The sequence below is a fragment of the Falco rusticolus genome, chromosome 12 (assembly GCF_015220075.1).
Source record: "Falco rusticolus isolate bFalRus1 chromosome 12, bFalRus1.pri, whole genome shotgun sequence".
Classification (NCBI taxonomy): domain Eukaryota; kingdom Metazoa; phylum Chordata; class Aves; order Falconiformes; family Falconidae; genus Falco; species Falco rusticolus.
In genome coordinates, this window is record NC_051198.1 from 28,973,654 (window position 1) to 28,988,582 (window position 14,929).

The 14,929-nt window shown below is 43.4% G+C and overlaps 1 protein-coding gene across 1 annotated transcript; it reads right to left on the minus strand.

Moving 5' to 3' along the window:
• Positions 1-2,117: 2,117 nt before the first annotated feature.
• YPEL5 (yippee like 5) lies at positions 2,118-14,924 on the minus strand. The gene is given in 8 exon segments (XM_037405294.1): positions 2,118-4,067; positions 4,069-4,275; positions 5,949-6,121; positions 9,395-9,486; positions 10,788-10,939; positions 11,117-11,176; positions 11,314-11,456; positions 14,847-14,924. Coding segments are annotated over 3 exon segments (366 nt in total). The 5' UTR covers positions 6,090-6,121; positions 9,395-9,486; positions 10,788-10,939; positions 11,117-11,176; positions 11,314-11,456; positions 14,847-14,924; the 3' UTR covers positions 2,118-4,049.
• Between the last annotated feature and the right edge of the window lie 5 nt (positions 14,925-14,929).

Below are 14,929 nucleotides of genomic sequence, written 5' to 3' on the forward strand. Positions count from 1 at the left end.
CCACGCTGTCAAAATTAGCGTCGTCAGAAGCTGCTCAATGTCTTCACCACATAATAGTTGATGAGAGACAGGACCTCATGTTCTTCAGCCGCATTTCAGATTTCCTGAAAGAAGAAAAAGGCTTGCACAGCCACACCATCCACCAGGTCACACCCTGCCCACCGCCCCAAGCAACCTTCTGAAGTTACTAGGCAATTTTAACTCCAGCTTATGAAGAGAGGGGCCTCAAAATTGCTTAGTGCTTCCAAGTCCTGCAAAAACAGGGCCCGGAATGGAAAGTGATCCTAATTAGCGCTCCAAGCAAACTAAAAAAAAGTCTGAAGCATTTCATCCCTCTGCGGACCATCAGAGAGTCCGCAGAGCCCTCAAGATCCACAGGAAACCAAGCTTCACTGGAATTTGTTAAGTTATTACTGTTTTGTTGAAGAAGTGAAGGCAGGCCCAGGAAGGAAACGCAACACGTTATTGCTGACTTTTGCAGAACAGTACTGCAACGCCGCAGCTGAGGTTTCTCTTCTCAGATAGGGCTGGTTAACCAGCTCGCCTGTCCCTGCGTCAGTGCCATAACCTTCCCAGTCATCTCTTCCTTATACCCGGTAACTGTGTCCTGAACCGCAGCTTCACCGGTTCCTTACCTGTTCTCCTGGCTTTATTTCTTACAGCCCTGGCAGAAACCCGCAGAGACAAGCTTGTCCTGTAAGAATAAGCCCAATGTCCCCTGACCACAGCCATTGCCAGAGCCCAGTGTAATGCTGCCTTTCCTAACAGAGCCATGAGGTATGCATGCCATGCCAAAAGTTCTTCTGAACATCCACAGAAAGCTTAACTAAAATGCTTTTTCAATCCACAAACACACCACATTCCGCTGAAATGGCAGCCGGCAGCTTTAATGCAGTTCTTCATTTTTGGGTACACTTGCGCTGCAGCTACAGGGCGAGATCACAGTGCAAGCTAACGAGCACCCTAACACAGCCCATGTCAGGCAAACAGCACAGCACCGCCGCTAGCCCAAGCTGCAGCTCAAAAGCACAAGTTCTGGGGTCTCCATAAGCACACAGCGCAGCCTGTCGTGCACTGTAATTTACTCGCTCCTTTGTTGCCCAAGACAACCTCAGGCACAACACCACACGCGTGGCACATCTGGCTGTGCCAGCTGTGCCTTGTTTGGGACCCCAAGGCTACCGTGCTACTACAAAATAACATTTAAGGCCAAACAGCGATGCATCCTCTGTTGCTAGCCCTACTGCAACCAAATGGCCTTGCTCCCGACAGATAAGTTATCTGTGTTAGCACACGAAGCCTCTGAAGGACGAGCAGTCAAATTTATGAGGCTAAACTCTCCTACAGAGCCATCAAGGCGATACAGAAGGGAACAGCATGTGGGCTGAAAGAGCAATCCAAACCCTACTGTTTTAAAGCTGCAGTGGACTTGCTGAAGTCTCAGAGGCTTTTAATGAATCCACCTCGACAGTGTTTTTCAAATCATAGACTTTGGGGAAAGTAATTTTTGACATCTCACAGTCTAACATTCCACCAAAATGAAGAGGTCTTATTATATAGATTAAGCCCCTCAGGCTCTATTACACATCAATATAATTATCCCTTCCCTTCACCTCAGTTCTTAACCTTACGAAGCTGACCAGCTGCTAGCTGAAGGCTTCTCCCCAACACTTGCATGCACAGAAAAAAGGTCACAGAATTCCAGATATACAAATTCCCAATTAATCAATTCCCAAGCCATTTCAGAAGCCAAACCTTCAGATTTCTTGCAGAAGCTGCAGTTTTGCTTAGCTTGCGGTCTTTTCAAAGACAGGGAAAGACCTTTGGCACCCTGAATGCCATTAAATGAGCAACGACCTGGTTAAATTTTCTCTTTAACAGCAGTAAATTGAAGGCTTTCAAGTATCCAAGTGGTATGCACAAAGATTTACCTAGCACCCTCCCAAATCAACAGTACACTCTTCTGCCATCTATTCAGAGAGAGATGCTCATCAATAACTTGTCACTTTGCTGTAGAAACACAATTATTTACTCAATGTAGGGAAGGCAAGGCAGCTTATGTCATCCAGTTGACAGACCGCAGGAAAGTTACTGAAAAAAACCCAGCAAGTAATCAATTCAGGACAAAACATACTTTATTGTACTGTAATGTCAGAAGTACAAGAAAACTACTGCAGAGAACCATGCTAACGGGGCTTTTAGGGTCTGTGAAGGACAGGAGTACAAGATAACGGGGTACTACTGTACTCAGTGCAAAAACTGATTCATTTGAGGCACAAGTACACTATTGTTTAAGCAGCTTGATTCAAGCACAGCTCTGGTATGTGATCTACTCTGTTTTCTTTCTATGTGACAATTCTATAATAAAGCTACTTTAACATGAAATAGGCAGTACATTGAAGTCAGGGGTTTCCAAATTGCCACTTGGCAACCAAACAAACTAAGAAAAATACTCTGCATAGCCACCCTCCACAGTTTAGTTTCAGATATGGAGCCATGGCTAGTGAAAAAGCTAATTCTGCAAGGTCAGTGCCCAGATTTGTTTGGTTGGGTGGGGTTTCTTCCCCTCTTCTATGTCTGTGGGTAACTTAATTCACCTTGGCCACAATTTATCCAATAAGAAAAAAAAAAATATATACCTGTATCTTTGATAAGGAATCATACATATCTAACATTCAAATAAATTTCAGCCCTTAACAGCTCAACTTATGGCTTAAGACACAATGAAAGTGTTTGGGCACCCTTGAGTTAAGTTAACGGTTAAGTTAACAAAGAGCATTCTTGCTAAAAAGGCAAGCAAGATCACTGTTTTAAACAGAGCTGACCTCTACAAGAAGAAAGCAGGAATCCAAGTTACTAGTTACTACTAGGCTGACATGTACTGCTGCCCAGAAAGATAAAAACATAACATCACAATGAAAAGGTTCAACAAAATTGAAAGATAAAGGTTTCAACACCAGAAGCAGCATTTGAAAACAAGCTGTTTAAGTTAAATCTTCGAGAGATGCAGATTGCATAACTCCAGGCATGAACAAACATGCTGGCAGTCTTCTTTTTACACAGCAGCTGTGTTTAACATAGGAAGTTCTGGGTTTAAAGAAAGCTACTTGAAGATTTAAGATTTGCAATTCCCTGTCTATTTAATAAGATTAGTAGAGAAATGAAAAAAATTACTACTGAAACAGTAGTTTCTCAGTGGATCCCTATCATTACAAACACAGCTTGATCTGTAAGCAACGCAAGACTAAACAGACAACTATTATTTTATATTATTACTATGCTTATAAGTTACATCAGTTAAAGTTAAAAAAAGCCAAGCAGTTTTGCCCTATTTCAAGAATAGTTTCCAATCAACACCAGTTTACATGGTGAATGGGACTTCACAAATAAACAAGGAATGGTGACATCTTTGGGTCAAGAATGACAAGAAATAATGAGCTCTGTGCTACCAATCAACCTCAACAAGAATATGGCACAAGGGCCAGCCCAAGCTGTACCAACACTGAACCTTTAGCACTCAGCACAAATTCGGATCTCTTTACTTTAGCTAGCAAATCAGGTGAAAAGACTGGGTAAAAAAAACAACAACCAAGAAACACCTAACTAAAAACTTAAGCCAAAAATTGGAATATACTTTTTAAAAAACATCTGTAGTTTTAAAATAACTTTATGACATCAGTTTGTGCAAACTAAAAAAAAAAACCTCATTGAATTTCTCTCTAACAAAAGACAAATCCCCCAAATATTTTCCTTTTAGCCCATTGTATCTGTAGATACAACCTCATACCTAACAGATGTAAATGCAAGAGAGAAAAAGTTACAGCATCTGCACAACATTCTACAAACAGCTGCTGGAGGGAAAGTAAAATATAAAAGGAATAAAGAAAGGCAGGTTCCATCTGAAATACTCTCACAATCTTTCCCACTCTGTAGTCCATAAATCCGACTCTGATGCTAAGGTGACAGTGTATGTAAGCAGATTTTTTTGTTGATTGTTATTATTTTGGAGTTTCAACTGGAGAAAACCTGAGAAGAGACCTCAAGTCTCTTCAGGAATTGTCGGAGGGAAACATGCTCCTCGAATCCTTCGCTCTCTCGGACCAACGCTCTTTCCAGGATAACACGGCCTTCCTTGTAGCGCTGGCTGTCTTCGGTGGCAAATTCATAGATCCAACCGAGTTTGCTGTTGCAGTTCTTGCAGCTCACGTCTCGCACCATGTGGCGGCCAGTGAGCATGACCCGATCCTGCACTTCGCTGTACTGCAGATTTACCACCTGATACAAATATACAGGGGACAGGGAAGAGAAAGGATTAGTCTGCCTAGAGCAAAACCCAGTAACAATGTGCACAACTATCAACATTTTCGAAGTAAGGAACCTGTGGCGCTGCAGGTGAACCAAAAACTGCAAGGTAGTAAGTCAATAGCCCTTGAAAATCTCCTGCTTTAGAAGGTAACATTTTAACTATATGCTTCACCGGGATGTATAACCCTCAGTGTTTAAGTGAATGACATGAAATGCTATCACAAGACATATGAGAGTGCAGAGTACTATGTTCAACCTGGGGTTAGAAGTTCCTGGTGAATAGCTTGTAAAGTAACCTACGTTAATCCACTTGTAATACATGTAACCCATTTCTAGCAACTGATGTGATCACTTGTTCCCAGAAATCAGAACCAAAACATTAAGAGGTATTTCTTAAAAAATCTTGAGGGGCTTTTGAAATAATCATCTAAGAGAAAACAAGGCTCAGTGGCTGAGAATGTAGGCATTAAACACGCACCCTTTTTTGTATGCTATCTTGGCAGTTTAGAATGTACTTTTAACTTGTTTAGGCAGCAACACCACAGAGCCAGGACGTATAATCTGTTGAAAAGTTGATGTCGGAACTATATCCAAACTGCTAATATGCAGTAGGATTCTAAAAGTTGGGACTGCACTGCTTCCTCAGCTTTCCACCTGACTGTGCTTGCTCTGCTTTAGATGCAAGGCTCCTGACTGCAGAAATGTAAAAAAATCAAACTTCCATGATTAAACCCCACTATTTAACACCAGAAAAATTTGAGCCCCAGGATCCAGCGCTTATTGGATGAGAAAGAAATCAGACACACAGCTCTTTTACAGCTATGCAATCTAACACTTACATATAAATACCAGTGCCAGGATTCAGCACACCAGAAATCCCAAGGCCAAGCATAGTTAAGTGAAGACTACTGATGCCTCTGTCAGCTCTGCCACTGGCCAAATGGCTTCCAAGAACAAACCCAAACCAACACACACCAATGATTACAGAACCAGGAACTTTGAAAAAAACCAGTGATTTTGCTTTGTTTTCTTACAATGAGTCTAACAGACAAGTCTATATGGAAGGGTTAATAAATAATGCTATAATTCACTCAGAGTTATGATTTCCACATTTCAGTCTGTTGAATTTGATCAATTAAAAAAAATATTAAGCTAAACCAAAGTATTATTGCCTGTAAAAGAGATTGTGGCCACCTAAGGCTGCCAAACTGTTACCTTAAATGCATTTTAGAAATTCAACAGAATACTATCCAGACTTCTTTTTTAACTGAGTAAAAATGCAAATGCCTTTGAAACTCTTTGACAGACAAAAGATAATCTCACAGTGAATTTGAGGCTTATATTACAGAAGTTGCCAAGGTTAAAACTTGATGCATTTTGGCATGACGCCTCTATATACACAATCCCCTATACAGTCTTCCAGTATCACAGATAAACTAATTTAGATGGCTTGCCATCAATAGCAAATGCCCAATTTGACTTCAAAGACTGCTGAACAGAATAAAATAAAAACTAAAAGAAGTTAGAATAGTGATCACACAACACTTCAGCCAAGAAGTTTTTTTAGTTTTGACAACAGATTCATAACCCACAAACTCCTTTTTCTAAAGCAAATAGTAGTTCCTCCTCAGCTTCATACCAACCTTGTTAAAAAGAAATGCTCTCCCTGTGGCCCCTGTAAAACGAGTGGAGATGAGCTCAGAGCGGTTGGTCAGAATGGTGTCGCAGTTTGCACAGGAAAACAGGCGAGTGCCACCAATATGATCCAGAAAAATTCTTCCCATTTTTAGAACTTCCTTAAGTTTATACTCAAGACCTGAAAGCAAAAAGAAAGGTCATGTGCGTGTCAAAAAACCACACCACTGCAGCCAAAAAAATAAAGCCCCAAACACCCCATATATATGGTAGAACATTCTTCAAACTGATTCAGCTAATGATTGCAGAGGTTCTTTCTTTCACAGATGAACTTAGACTGCATTCAGACTTTCTCATCAAGTTCTTTCCCAAAGTGACCATCTTACCAATAAGATGACACACATAGATACAAAGTAGTTATGTTAAATGAGCAGAACATGACCTGAAACCTTTAAAACACAGTTCATATACTTGCAGACCACTACTGGACCCTACAGTTCTTAAACTTAAAAGCTTCCACTTCCTTTCTATTTTCTCTTCCTCTTTAATACAATACTGAATCGCCATTCCCATTTGTTCCTGACTACTCACTCATCTCAGTCAGCACTGGGAAATGGGGCATGTTGAGTCACCAACACAATTATAGCTTAATATTCCCCAAGTCACCCCCCACCCACCCCTTTTTAAAAAAATACTATTTTGTCACTTCCTTGAAGCTTTGCACTGCACAATTTATGACATGCAACCACACACCACCACTGTCCAGGATGCCTTAGCCTTCTAGTACAGCAGATGGGGCTACTCGATTTGGCTTAACACTGGTTTCATACACGTAACAACATAGGAAATGTTTGGATGCTATTTCACACAATTAAAAAACCACCCATTCTTTACACCACATAGTTTTATATACAAACATTTAAAGCTGTCTAATCTAAATACAAAATGCTGTGTCATTTACCCAAGCTATTTCCAAAGCATCATCACTAAAATACCTGAGAAACTTCAATGAGCAGTACAATAGCTTAAAAAGTTTATAGCAGTAGATCTACATTACCTCATAAATAAAGCTCTTCACTGCTTGGAAAAACTAAAGTATCTCACCAACTTTATATCAACTAACATAAATTACTCAAAGTTAACTAGCGAGTAGGCACAGAACATATCAGAGAGCTGAAAACTTAAATCACGAAGGATGAGATAACATGACAAAGGAATTAAATGATTATGTTATTTCTATTTCAACTACAGAAGTTTTATGACTACACATCGATAGTCAAACAAGTTAAATATACCTCCATTTAGGCTTCAGATGTGGAATCAGAAAAGAGTTTTTGTGTTCTCTGCTTTTGTCATGCACAGCAAAGTAAATCAGACACATGCAATATTAAAGTTGTGTGGGTTTTAATTTTCAGAGCAGGAGACAGTGTGCTGTTCACAGAGAAATTAATCAAATTTTGCGCTCATCAAGTTGATTATTCTGCCAAATGCCTTTAAGAAGTGCAAATACCTAAATTAAACCCATTTCAAGTTTTAGGGGATCAGTTTCTTAAAGCTTACTCTGACATGCACAAAGCAAATGGACTAAAAACATGCACCTGCATACAAAAAATCTCAAATACCATTTTTAAGTGTAAAAATCGTAAGTCACTGACATTTTTTTAATTGCTTTATTTCACTACTTTATTTTCTTACAATGTGTGGCAATAAAAAGAGTTCCTCATATTGAACAGACTGATTTTAGCACAAGTTCCTTACATTCAGATTTTTCATATCACTGTAAGTCTTCTGTATCCCATCTGAAGGATACCTAAAAATTCAAAGCAATGGAATGACTCTTCCCTTTAAAGGTGATATAATACCCATCTCTCCTCTTGACAGGATAAATAAAGCAGGTCTTGAGTTTGACAAAAATATTTAAAAGATTTTGCTGAGTCTAGGGGTGTGACTCCACTCAAAATACAGGACCCCCTTCAATTCCTCTCAGCATTACACCTTTCTAATATGCCTTTATCTTTCCTAGTAAGCAAGGGCAAATGAAAAAAAAATAAAAATGTGCACAGTGGCAGCATGAAGGAAAATCAACAGACAATAACTGTCAATAAACAAGTATCAGTCAAAGTTTCCAACCAGAAGAAACCACAAATACAAGCAATAAAAGTAATTGTGAGAGATCAGCCCATAAGGCGCTTGGCCTAGCTCCATGTGCCATCCTTCCTAATTTTGGATGAAGTTATTTTTGTGTTGATTGTATTGTGGATTACGAACAATTAACCGATTATAAATTATTGTAGATGTGGATTGTAGATGTGGACTCAACATACAAAGAGATATTTCCTTCAGGGTAAACACAGTGCTCGCCCTGTCAGTATTTTTAGAAGCCAACATAAAACAAATCCAAAAACATCCCCCTCTCTCAACAAGAACAAGACAAACACTAAGCTGCACCCAGAAAAGCAGTGACCCAAAGTCACTAAATCCAAAATTTAACTACTTCAGAAGAGAGCGCCAGTGTAATTCTTACAAGCAACTTACAAGTCAAAGCAACATACAAACGTATTACTCCCAGATACAGCATTATGCATGGGCTGAAGCGTTGAGACCTGAAGACACTAGGCATTAAAATAAATGTATAAACAAATATGTTCAAAGACTTAAAGCTGAAAAACCCGCCTAGTAATAGGAGGCCTAAAATCTTCATTTGTATCACCCAAAAAAGCTGAAAGTAACCTCATCAAGTATCTAAATGAGAAAGAAGCTTCCAGTAAGACTTGGGTACCAACAGAAAGACAAAGTGGGATTCATGTGATGGTAGCACAAGGCTGTAAGAACTCAGCCTACAGTTACAGCAGAATCTAATAAACCAACCAGGACCAGAACAATTTTCTTCAGAAGACAGTACATAAGAAAACATGTATTCTTGAAATAAATAAATACACATTTAAAAATTTAGAAAATTAAATTCTGCAATCTGCATCGTAACAGAACAGTCTAGATTTTGAGTATTTTTTTAAAAAGAAACCGTTAAAATAATGTAATCCTACTAGAACGTCGAACATTTAAAATAACCTCTACACTTAATTACCCCCTGGTAAGAGTTCAGTCAAGCCAGCAGCCTACACCTACCATTAGCCCTCAGTTTTGACTGCTACGGGATTTCAATGGGTCTGTAAGGGTCCAGCTGAAGTGCTATAAAACTAGTCACCTTACATCGGTCTTTATATTACTGCTCACAACAGTAAAAAGTAGGAAAAAAGTTACAAAAAGCTGGTAAGGCAGCTTTCAAAGGCCACATTCAATCATGAACTTTCTAAATAAACTAACAAGGAACTTTCACTTTTTCACCCCTCATATAAGGTAGAGAAGTTAGTCTCAACTTGGAATCATTTCACACTCATCCCCTCCCTTTCCCACCCCCCCCACGCCCCCAACTAAAAACATAGTATTCACTTACAAGACCATTTCAGAAGGTACTGCTGTATGGATAAAGACTGTTTTTCTCCTTATGTAAGGATCCTGAATCCTGCAGGATATACTCCTTGTACACTGGAAAAAACAGAAGCACAACAGAACAAGGGAAAGCAATTTTCCATTGCTCTCAGGCTCACATCCCTTATGTACTAAAGTGGTGTATATATACAAGTCACCCAAGATAATGGTGTGTTTTTGTCCCCTGGAGTTTTCACCTCCCGTGTAAAAGGTGTGGGCATCTATGTTCACACATACTGAAAAGTTCGGAACAAAAGCCTCTTATAAGCAGCTTTTACAGGCAGTGGGAGAGTTCTCTTAAATTACAAGAGCCCAAAGAATTGTGAAACATTACAGCATTTCTAAAGCTTAAGATCCTCCAGTTATGGGGAGGAGAATGCACTTACCCATTCATCCACTCTCCACACCTAAAAACAGTGAAAGTAACTTCCACCAGTTCAGTGAGCCAGCCAAGCTCCCTACTGCGATTCAGAACCCGAGAAAGCGATGCTACTGTATCGCACCAACTCCATCACGCTACTAGCAGATTTCTCGGAAGGAGCAGACAAGGGGATCTTGGTTATTCAAAAAACCAAATGCTGAGGGAAGAACAGAGATTTTTTTTTTTTGGCCCATGACTTCATCTTTAAAGTCAGCTCAGCATACTTTGTTGGGTATGTGTCAGTGGTGAAGTCCTTGCACTCCTGCCCCCATGCAACTTAGCAAACACAAGTTGTAATGTTAAATTAATGTCTCCAATGTAAACAAAGGCAGACTTATTTGCTTTCACTAATGGGATATAAAGTACGTACCACTTGTCAAATCTACGCAGTTCAAAGAGACAGGTACCTTTTATGAACTGAGAGATGCTGCTACTGTGTCATTAGTCGGCACCCTGACCACCACCATCAGCCTGCATTCTTGAGAGGACCTTTACCAGAACAATCAACGACAGCTCATATTACCTAGCTAGTCAGGCTTCTGACAGTGCATTATTTTTACAGCACAAACCTCGATACAACCTCTTAGTCATACTGTGAAACATTTCCTGCCTGCCTGCATGCTCCTGCCAGCAAGTGCACAGACTGACAGGAAACACAAGCACTCTGGCTGTGTGCTACAAGGTGTATTCCTTGGGCTGTGCGCTCCCAAACTTCCACCTGTCTTTCAGTGCTGATCTTGGCAACACTGAGCAACAGCTGTCAAAGAGCTGACTGACATTCAACAGCTTAAATTTAACCACTGTCTGCACACAGAGCCGAAACCACCTGCATCACTACTTGGCTGCTATTTGTGCTACCTCATCTGCCTACCTTCACAAGCAATAAAGAACAAAAAAGTAACACAAAGAATTATTTATTAACATTTTTAAAACTAACAGTCAGTGTTTTCTTGTCCCAGAATGCATCTCTTGAAGACACAGGACCGTCAACATTTGGGAGAGCCAGCAGGCACTTTCTATATACACACTGGACTGTGGATATTTCAGGAGCCTCAGTGTTGCTTCAGCACCATCTACTGCATCTCAGATCTACAACAGAAAACAGCTGCTAGTTAAAGGATAAAAAACTATGACAGCCTCCCTTTTGCCATTTCACCAACTAAAACCATTTTTCTTTGTATGGTGAGCCAGCAAGCACTCTCTCCCCCTTGCAAAAGGGCTGTGCATTCCTTTAGGCACAGTAGAATATTCTCAAGATGTACTTACTCTGGAACCAGGCTTAAACTTCATTTTCACATTTCAGGAACCGGGCTTAAGCTTCCTCTTCTATTCTCAGAGATGGACAAAAGAGGAAAAAGAATGCTTAGCACAACTACACAAGACCACACATTAAAGAATCACAGGGTAAGGAAAAAAAAAACAAAAAACAAACAAAACACCCCAAACCAAAACTTGTGCCTTACCTTCCCAGGTTTCTGCTGCTCACAAGTAGGGGTGGATCTGAAAATACACATGCGGTCAGTCTCTTAGGAGGTCTGAGATTCAACCATCCGCCACTGACTTCTGCCACTGTTGAAGTAAGCAGGGCGCAGCCTCTGGCCTCTGCCTACGTGCAGAATGCGTTATCAGAAAGCACCACACGTAGCCAAATGGGAAGTAAGAAAATGAACTGGAACAGTATCCTATGCTCATTAGAACCATCCAGCTGCTGCAGCAAACTGTACAAGGAAGTTAATGCAATCAAATGACTGAAGAGGCTTTGGCAAAGTAATGACAGCCGTGCCCAGATGCAGTGCAAAGCACGAGCCTAGAACAGGCAGCGCCTCGCAGGATGAAACTACGTTTGTGCAAGTTACAGTAGTATAATTTTCTATTGTAAACTGGCTTTTTTCTCCAGGTAAGGCCAAAGTTTCACACTGGGATAGCGGTATTTAAATACATTAACATAACATTATACTGCTATGTGCAAAAACTAATACAAAGTAGTTTGTTTCAAGTTTCCAGAGAGCAGAGCCATACAGATGGGTGCTTGTTTCCAGTATAGCCCCCATATCTCAGCATCTCCCACACAGTAACTTACACCCTCACAATACTCTTGCTAGATAACGTATAAAAGTATTAGTTTACAAATGGTAACAGACTCAGATTGATTTTCTTTCCTGCTACTACACAAAGAGTTCGAAAGCAGCAGCTATTCCTGTCTCCCTGTTTTTCTCCCTTCCCTTCCTGTCTCCCCCTTTCTCTTCCCTAAGAGAATAAATTCCTTAATTCTTAATTCCTCAATTGTTTTTAAGAAAGCTGCATTTCCTGGTTTTGTAATAAATGTATTCTTACACTAATTAGGCAGCTAAGACAACTTTTGCCTTTTAATCCATTCTGCAACTTTCAGAAAGCTAAACTGATTCAGATTTTCTGTTTTCATTCATTTCAGTGCTGAAGTGATACAAATCTTTACCTGAAAACACTCCCGATTTCATGAGTCATTACAAAATCAAACAAAACCAAATAAACAAACTTTAAAGAAGTGGTGAAAAGTCAATGATCATCCAAACTTCCATACCAACTACATCCAACTGACAGAAAGGGTGCTAATATGCTTAGCGCATCTTGCCAAGAATTTTTTGTATTAACTAGGAAACTGAAATGTAGGTAATGGCTCCAAAATTAAAGGGCGCCTCGCTAGCAAACATCCACAGCGTACAGGCATTTCCTCTATACATTTAACAAGTTATTTTAAAGTTAAATCTTGCTTAAAGGTATTATGTATTTCAGCAAGAGCCAAGCAACTCAAGATTTCAACATAGGTCAAATGATAGTAAACAAACATGAACCAATGACCTAACTTGGCCAACACTACTTCAAGCTTGTCATGACTACCAGCAGAGGGAATGCTAAATATACATATATATACATACATATATATATGCACGTGTGTGCACAACTCTCAGTCTGTCAGATGACATGTATCAAATCTCATCTGTTCTTGTCATCTTCTCAACTGGGCTTTGAGGTGCTATTTCTTTGGTCCTCACACACTTGGCAGCCACAGCTGAAACCTTCTCATAATTGTTATGATAATCTATATATAAACAATTCTGTAAGTTAAGTACTTCCACAACTACGGAAGTGAAAGTAGCAGATGACAGAAGACTCCAAATAGTAATTCTGAAGACTAACATCAAAGAGTAGCACTTAAAAATGGACAGTTTTGTTTGTCACAAATGTTACTTGAATTGGGCAAGCTAGAATGAGCCTATACATAAGAAGATTATATATAGCTGTGACATATATATAGCGATATAGCTGAACCAGCGGCAGGAGGGAATCTTTACAACCGTGGTGCAAGTTACTTTCTTTCTGCCATCAGTCACAAACCCGAGTTACGCTAACGGTTAATCCATTGCTACTGGTTGTTGACATCCAGAGTTGCTCTGCAACACCTACCACTTTGCCAAGAGCCATGCCCTGGGCTCCGAGAGAGAGAGAGAGAGAGAGAGAGAGAGAGAGAGAGAGAGAGAGAGAGAGAGGACAGAGAGAGAGAGAGAGACAGAGAGAGAGAGAGAGAGAGAGATACTTGCTATGCACCTTGACAGTCCTTCAACCTAACCCTAACATCGCGTTTATTGTTGAAACAAAGGAAAATCATTTATTAAATTCTAGATGGGTCCAAGACACAGCCTGGATTAAATAAGCACGGTGGATTACTCTGCTCTGTGGCTGCTTGCACAGGAGGCCTGCACAGCAAGTAGCGAAGGGGCAGAGCAGGCAGAGGAGCCCTTGCGTGCCTTTTGCTCTGCCTAGAACCTCTTCCAGAGAAAAAAAAAAAAGCTCTGGCAACTATCCCGGTTCCCCGGGAATCCATCCATACGTTCACGGGCAAACCCCACGCGCAGCGGTGACAGGCAACGCTGGCTCATTGCTGAGGCAGCCCGAACACCCCATCCCCGACCGCCGGCGTCCCTGGAGCGGCACCGGGCGGGCCGGGACACCGGGTTTACTCGGGGCTGCTTCGGCGACGAGCAAGTCTGGCAGGAGTGGCGCGGCGGCCGAGGAGCACCTGGCTAACGGGGGGGGGGGGGGGGGGAGAGACGCGTCAAGCCGCGCCGCTGCCCCCCGTGCGGCACGCCGCTGTCCCGGGGCGGGCCGCCCCCCGCGTAACCCCCGGCCGGGGGCGCCGCGGACCCGGTGCTGCGGCAGGCGGGCGGGGGGGGCGGGCGGCGATCCCCGCACACAGCCCACGCGTGCGCTCTGCGCCCGCTGCCCCCGCCGCTCCACACAAAGCCGCGCGCGGGGGCGGGCCCAGCCGCGCGCCGTCACGGGGGCGCGCGCAGCCAACCGCCGCCGGCTCCGGCCCCCGGCGCCGCCGCCGGGCGCTGCCGGCACCGCAGGCAACTTGACAACAAACAGGAGGAAACAGCTGACGGGAGGCCCCGCCGCCGCCGCCGCCGTGAGGGCAGCCGGGCTGCCCACCGCCCCCGCCTGCCGCTGCCCACCCCCTTCCCAGGCTGCGCGGTGGCGGCGGACGGCGCTACCCACCCCCCACCCCCCGGGTACGGTTCGTCGTTCCTCCCACCCCCCACGCCCAGCAACCGGGCCGAAAAGTTGCCGCCGCCCCGGCCGGGAGGGGAGCCGGTGGTGCGGGGCCGCGGGAGGAAGTTGTGGCCGCGGAGGGGAGAGGGTGCGCTGGGTGCCGGCCCCGGGCGGAGGGCCGGGCAGGAAGGCTAGGCGGCGCTGGGAGACGCTGACGGAGGAAGGGGACGGGGTGGGGAAAGGCCGGTGCTTTTGTTGCGGCCCTGGGCCGCGGCGGGGCCGCCGCTGCCCCCCTCGGCGCTGCCGGGCTGGAGCGGCACGGCTCGCCCGAGGCCCCGCTGCGGCCCGAGAGACACCCTACCGCGGCCGCAGCGGCAGCCGCCACCTCCCTCCCCAGCCGCCGGCGAGCCCACCCCGGTCTCCCCTGGACAGCGCGGGGCGCGACGCGGCCCCCCCGCCCGGTTACCTGGCGCAGGGGAGCGGCGGCAGCTCCGTGCCCTGTGTCTTGCCCCCGCCCTCCACAGCCCCGACGCTCCGGCGCGGCTCCGC